The sequence below is a fragment of the Arachis ipaensis genome, chromosome B6, assembly GCF_059453495.1.
Source record: "Arachis ipaensis isolate K30076 ecotype BB chromosome B6, ASM5945349v1, whole genome shotgun sequence".
NCBI lineage: Eukaryota > Viridiplantae > Streptophyta > Magnoliopsida > Fabales > Fabaceae > Arachis > Arachis ipaensis.
In genome coordinates, this window is record NC_142441.1 from 91,702,776 (window position 1) to 91,709,984 (window position 7,209).

The following is a 7,209-nucleotide window of genomic DNA, read 5'->3' on the forward strand; positions in this document are numbered from 1 at the left end:
GAGAAAAACTTTATTTTGCTATTTCTAACATGAACTAAAATTATAACTATGGTTGCACTTTCATGACCTTCAAAGCTCAAGAAAATTTGACTTTCATGTCTTGTTCTTGCAAAATATAGAACACCAAACTTACTGTTTGGCCATAAATTCCAAGAAACAAATGTCAAACGGGCATTATGATCATTATTTTTGAAAGGTGTCCTAATGTGCCTGTAGGCACACCAAACTTAGAATTGGATCATATGCTTCTCAATGTCATGAAAAATTGTCAAAATAGTCTTGAATTCATGCTAGAGCAACACTCATTATTCATACTGAAGTATATAAAAAAAAAAAAACAAGGAAAACTAATTCATGGGCTGCCTCCCATGAAACTCTTCTTTAGTGTCACTAGCTTGACGGTTGATCCTAATCATGGTGGATTGTAGTGCCTTAGGTCTTCTCCCCTTACAGTGAAACAGTCTCCACTTGATTTCTTAATGATTTCTATATGTTCTAGGGAGAGGACCTTTCTAATGGAGAATACTTGAGGTTATTGAGATGGAATGGTTGGAAGATGGGGTGGGATTGGTGGATGATGCACTGATATCACTCTGTCTCCAGGGAAAAAATCCTCTGTAGGAATCTTTTTATTCCTCCATCCCCTTGGTAATTTCTTCACAACTCTTCCCTCTTCTTCCAGTGGTGCTCCCATGAGTGTTGTGTCATGAAGTCCCTTGCTAGCTGCTCCTCTCAACTCCTGTGGCTTCGGCTCTTCCTTGAACTCCATTGGTTGCTTCTTCTCTTGAGCTTCCTATTTATCCATCAATGAGAGCTCCAGATGCTGCCCTTCTTTTAATCCCTTGCTCTCTTGCTCAAATTCATGCACCGATTTGAAGGCTTGGAAAGTGAGCTGCTCATCATGTATCCTCAATACCAACTCTACTTGTTCTACATCAATGAGGGCTCTTCTAGTGGCTAAAAATGGTCTCCCAATAATAATGGGGTGGAGGTAGCTTTCTTCCATGTCCAGAACAACAAAGTCAGTGGGGAGGAAGTAGTTTCCTACTTTCACCAATAAATTTTCAATCAGTCCTTCAGCCTTCTTCTGAGTTTTATCTGCCAATTGGACGATTACAGCTGTGGATCTTAGCTCATTGATTTGCAACTTCTTCATAGGAGATAGAGGCATCACATTTATGCTAGCTCCTAAGTCGCAGAATCCTCTATCAATTTTTGTCTCTCCTATGGCACATGGAATATGAAAACTCCCTGGATCTTTTTTCTTCATGAGTATGTCTTTCTTGATGAGGGCATTGCATTCCTTGTTCATTGTCACTGTTTGTCCCCTTTTTAAGGTTCCTTTCTTGGTCAACAATTCTTTCATGCACCTGATGTATGTTGGCATCTATTGAAGAATCTTTATGAAGGGAATGTTCATATTGAGAGTTGCAAAAATGTCTAGGAATCTTGAATACAACCTATTTTCCTCACTTTCCGTAAGTCTCTGTGGGAATGGTGCTTGTGGCACAAAGGGTTTGAAGTGTTCTTTCTCTTTTTATTTTTTCCTCTGTTCAGGGCTAGCCATTTTCTCTATCTCTCTTACATCCTTCCTTGGCTTTCCTTCATCATGCTCTAAGTGTATGGGGCATTCTTCCTTCAGACCTTCTTCACTGCTTAGATTAATTGACTTGCATTCTTCCACCTTACCTTCTTCATTTCCCTCTTGGGTTTTTCTTTGTATCACTTGGGAAACTATCCGTGGGCCTTGGAAATTGTTGTGAAAGATGTCCTACTTGCAATTCGAGATTCTTAAGAACCTCCCCTCGACTTTTCATAATACCTCTCTCCTCTTCCTAGAATTTTTTCATTTCTTCACACTCTTTGTTGAGGTTTGCAAGCATATCTTCCATCCTGGCCATTCTATCCTCATCATGTGGTGATGGTTGGGTGGAATTGGAGTGTTGAGAGTGGTTGTTATGGTAGTGGTATGGTGGCTGTGAATGGATGTTTTGTGTGGTGTAGTATGGTTTTTGGTTTGGGTTTTGGTGAGTAGAGTTATTGTATTGGGTTGGATTATTAGGTCTGTGATCTTGGCCTTGGTTTTGTTGGTTTCCCCACCCAAAGTTTGGGTGATTCCTCCAACCAGAATTATAGGTTTTAGTGTATGGATCATTGGCTTGCCTAGATGAGTTTCCAAGGTAATTAGCTCTTTCTTCTGTCTTTACTTCTTCTTGAGGTGATAATTGAGTGTGGATAGCTGCAACCTGGGTCTTCTCCATTTTCTTGGTCAATTCAGCCAGTTTCTTGGTAATCATCTTGTTCTGGGCCAGGATTGCATCCATATGGTTCAATTCTAGGACTCCCCTGTTGTTGCTTCTATCAGGGGCATAAAAATACTCATTGTCAGCTACTGTCTCTATAACATCAATAGCCTCTTCAATGGTCTTCTTCTTGTTTAGGGAACCTCCTGATGAGTGGTCTACAATGTTCCTTGATTCACAATTTAGCGCTTCATAGAAGGTGTGAATTTGCACCCACTCATTAAACATGTCAGGGGGCATTTCTTTGTCAAGTCTTTGAATCTCTCCCAGGCTTCATAAAGAGTTTCACCATCTTGTTGTCTAAATGTTTGCACTTCAGTTCTTAGCCTGTTTACTCTTTGTGGAGGGTATAACCTTGTCAAGAATCTACTCATTACATCTTCCCATGTGGTTAAGCTTTCCTTGAGGAATGACTCTAGCCATTTTGATGCCTTGTCTCTCAAAGAAAATAGAAATAGTAACAATCTATAGGTGTCGGGATGAACACCATTAGACTTAACTGTCTCACATATCCTTTGGAATTTAGTGAGATGTTCATTAGGATCCTCTTGTGCACTTCCTCCAAAAGAACAGTTATTCTGGACAAGAGTTATGAGCTAAGGCTTTAATTCGAAATTGTTAGCATGGACGGTTGGCCTCTGAATGCTGCTACCACAATTTCTTGGATTTGGATTGATGTATGATCCCAAAACTCTCCTCTCTTGCCCAACAGGGTTAGCTCTACCCCTTCTGGCATGGTTATTCACCTCTTCTTCATGGTGATTTTCCCTATCATCCTCCATGGTTATATCAAAGTATTCTTCCTCTTCTTCTGCACCAACAACCCTCTTTCCTCTAGCTTCCCTCCTTAATCTTAGGAAAGTTCTTTCCGGTTCACTATCAAATGAGGTTGAAATTTCATTCCTCCTACCTGTCATACAATGAATAAGTACAAGAAACAACCAGTACAAAGTCAACTAAAACAGAGTATAGTTAGCTTGGTTAGGGCAATTTATCAAATAGTTAGTATGTTAGCTTGCTGGAAAGTAAAGAAGTAAAAAAAATTAAAAAGAAATAACCAAAAATTGCAGCAATTGAAAAGGAACAACTGAAATTAAAAATTCAATAAATCAAACAAAAATAAAAGTGCTCAATCTAGGTATCCTTCAATTTAGTAATTGTCAATACAAAACCAATCCCCGGCAACGGCACCATAAACTTGATACATGAAAACTTGCCTCTCAACAAATTTTCTTCTAGAAAGTGCACCGGATTGTCGACAAGTAAAAACTCACAAAAGAGTGAGGTCGAATCCCACAGGGATTGGTAGATTGAGCAATGTTAATTGGAGAATTATGCTAGTTGAGCAAAATCGGACTACAATTGGGAATTGTAGAAAGTAAAATTGGTGGGAAACTTAAATTGTAAAAAATTAAAGAAACAGAAAATTAAATTGCATGGAATTAAAGAGCAGAAGCTTAAATTCCGAGAAATTAAATGGGAAGGGGACTTAGCATGAAATTAAAGAGCAGAAAGTAAATAGAATGGGTAGATCAGAGATGGGAAATCATTGGGTTCAGGAGATGTATAATTCTCCGGATCAAATTCATTTTCATCTCTTCCGCAATCAATGCATTCATTGATCTCCTTGGCAATCTTAAGTGATTGAATTCCAATTTCTTGGCTCACCAATCTCTCTAAGCATGAACAATTGCCCAATTCCTTGATTTAAGTGCTAATGGGAAGAGATGAAGTTTAATCACTGATTATACCCCACAAATTCATAGATTAAAGTGTTGGTAGGATTACATGTCACTATATCCATCCAAACCCCAATCTAATCCAATGTGAGAAAGCATTTCTAGCATGATCTCCTCATTCCTCTTCGAAGGTTCCGAGGAGATCAAATTATGAATAGCTTCTTTCCTAAGATAACTATCCAACTGGATGAAGAACGAAAGCTTTCTAGTAAACTCAAGAGAAAAGAAAGAAGAAGATGAATGAAAACTAATATTGATCCATTGAATTACATAGAGCTCTCTAACCCAATGAAAGGAGTTTAGTTGTTCATAGCTCTCAAAATGGAAATTGGAATTGTAAAATACATTCTGAAATTCAAAGTGCAGTAAATGAAAACAAAACAAAAATAAAAAAAATGGTGAAAAGTCCTCCCTAACTTAAATTCTAAGCTATTTATACACTTTCTTCTATTGATCTTCAAGCCTTGAATTGGGCTTTTGGCCTTGATGGAATTGGGTTGAAGATGGCTCAAATTGGTTGCCCTTGATGTTGGGAAGAGATCTGTTTGAAATTTGGAACACTGATGCTTCACGCTTGAGTCAACGTTTGAGGGCCAACGTTGACTAAAACGCCACTTTGAATCAGACCAGCAAAAGCCAGAAAGCTTGCTGTCATTGGCGTTTGACTCAACGTTAGAGGGCCAACGTTAGATGATCCGCGCGTACGCGTACCGTGCGCTTCAGGGCAAAAGGCCAAAAATGCTCATCCATGCGTACGCGTACTGTGTGCGTGCGTGTGGATGCCAAAATTTTATTTTCCAGATTTAAAACAAGGTAGGGGACATTGGAGGCAGTGTTGGACCTCCAACGTTCCCTCCAACATTGGCATTTTGGCGCGTACGCGAAATGTGCGCTTAGGCGCCCATTGCTTTTTTTTTTCGTCCGCGCGTACGCATCACTGACGCGTACGTGTCGATTCAAAATTTTCCACTCTCAATTCTGGGCTGGGCATCGCGGACGTTGGAGGTAGCATTTGATGCAACATTAGACCTTTAACGTCCGGTTATGGCCTTTACGCGTACGCATGATGCACGCTTCCGCGCGGATGTCAAAAATTGCTTTTTCACGCGTACACATCATGGATGCACACGCGCCACTCAAAAATCTTTCAACCCCAGAATTGATCATTTTCTCACAATGTTGGGGTTGACGTTGGACCCCTAACGCCACCTCCAACGTGAGCATTAGCCATGTTACAGAGAGGGGCTCTGTTTCTCTTCCAATGTTTGAGGCAACGTTGGTGGTCAAACTTGCCACCAATGTTGCTTCCTCTTCATCCTTTCCGTACTCCTTTTTCAACCTTCCTCCATACTTTCCTTCACCTATCATCAACCAATGAATGCATCAAAACTTTGCTAAAATCATGAGAATTCTTATCATTATTAGCATACAAGTAATCACATAAATCATCATGAAATTGCACCAAATTACTTATGGTTGAATGAATATAGCCATACATGAATTTCTACCCAATTTGCTTACTTATAGCTCAAGAAAGTGCATAAAGCCTATAAAAAACAAAGAAAAAGGTTAGTGAAACTAGCCTAAGATGCCCTGGCATCAGAGAGAACCAGAACCAGTAACCTTGGCAAAGAAACTCAACCCAAAACAATTCCAGAAACACGAACCATCAAAACCATCAGAACACTAACCAAGACCAATACAGAAAACCACAAACAATCAACTCCAACCTAACTACTATCCACCCAACAACCCATCCACTAAGCAAAATAACTATCATCCACCCTCAACATCCCATAATCAACCACAACCACCCAAAGAATCTCAAAGGATCTCCAACTTGAAGATAATGATGGAAAAGATGATCAAGCATCAAGAATTGGCCCATTAGAACCATGAAGCTTCACTGCGGAATCTAGAGAGGCAAATTGGCCAATTGTCCAAGCAAACAGTGGCTGAAAGAGCACCCAATACATTACCAAGTGACACCATTCCCAATCCCAAAGAAGAATGCAAAGCAATCTAATTAAGGAGTGGAAGAACTTTGGTAAATGACAAAGAAACTAACAAGAGGCCAGCTGAGAATGATGAGACCATCAGCAAGGAAGAAGTGACACTTAAGGAGAAGGACCAAGAAAAGCTCAGGAAGAAAGAGGAACAACCACAAGCTTCAAAGAAGGGAAAGCAAGTCATGGAGGAGCAATCACAAGAACAGAGGAAGATAGTGAAGACTTACACCCCTCCTCTGCCATACCCTCAAAGATTACAGAAGGAGCTCAAAGATCAACAATTTACGAAGTTCCTAGAGGTTTTCAAGAAGCTGAAAATTAATATTCCTCTTGCTGAAGCATTGGAGAAAATGCCCTTGTATGCAAAGTTCTTAAAAGAACTTATCAACAAGAAGAGGAGATGGAATGAAAAAGAGACAGTGATCTTGACACAAGAATGCAGTGCGGTGATCCAAGAAGGCCTCCCACCAAAACTCAAAGATCCTGGGAGCTTCTTCTTGCCTTGTACCATTGGTAACATAATCATTGACAAGGCACTGTGTGATTTAGGATCCAGTATCAACCTAATGCCTTTGTCTATGATGAGAAGGCTATCTATAGAAGAAGTAAAGCCTACACAGATGTCATTGGAGCTAGTGGATAGATCTCTGGTAATTCTCAAGGGGGTGATTGAAAATCTCTTGGTCAGAGTAGGGAAATTCATATTTCCAGCAGATTTTGTAATCATGAACTTAGGTGAAGAGGGGAATGACTCTATTATATTGGGAAGACCTTTCCTGGCAGCAGCAAGGGCCATCATTGATGTGGAATAAGGAAAAATGACTTTGAGGGTAAATAATGAGAAGATCACTCTAAATGTCTTCCAGGAAATACAGCATACTGTTGAAGAGAAAAGCTGCATGAGGGTTGAAGAAGAAGATTTACATTGGAAAGAAAAACCCAATGAAGCACTAATCAGCTCACCTTCAAAGCAAAAGACAAACAATGGAGAAGAACAAAAGGAAAAGGAAGATGTAAAGAATGAGAAGAGAAGGCAGGAAGAAAGTGAGGAGTTGATCATAAGGAAGACAGACCCTGATATAAAGCCTGTTGTAAAGACAGAAGAGCCACCAAAGAAAGGAAAGAAGAGCAAGAAAAGGATTCCAAAAGGATGAAGAA

At 39.8% G+C, this 7,209-nt stretch overlaps 1 protein-coding gene and 1 non-coding gene across 2 annotated transcripts; both read left to right on the top strand.

The window, feature by feature from the left end:
- Positions 1-2,525: 2,525 nt before the first annotated feature.
- LOC148561754 (small nucleolar RNA R71) lies at positions 2,526-2,632 on the top strand. Its single transcript, XR_015886460.1, has one exon. It is a non-coding gene; the product is annotated as a small nucleolar RNA R71 (small nucleolar RNA).
- A 3,601-nt stretch (positions 2,633-6,233) lies between these two features.
- On the top strand, positions 6,234-6,863 carry LOC107646998 (uncharacterized). The gene has a single exon (XM_016351137.1). It carries the CDS (start codon positions 6,234-6,236, stop codon positions 6,861-6,863), a length of 630 nt encoding a protein of 209 aa, XP_016206623.1.
- The last annotated feature ends 346 nt before the right edge of the window (positions 6,864-7,209 follow it).

Bases quoted from the DNA above. Each gene is read 5' to 3' on its own strand.
- LOC107646998 (XM_016351137.1), top strand. From the start codon at position 6,234: ATGGAGGAGCAATCACAAGAACAGAGGAAGATAGTGAAGACTTACACC.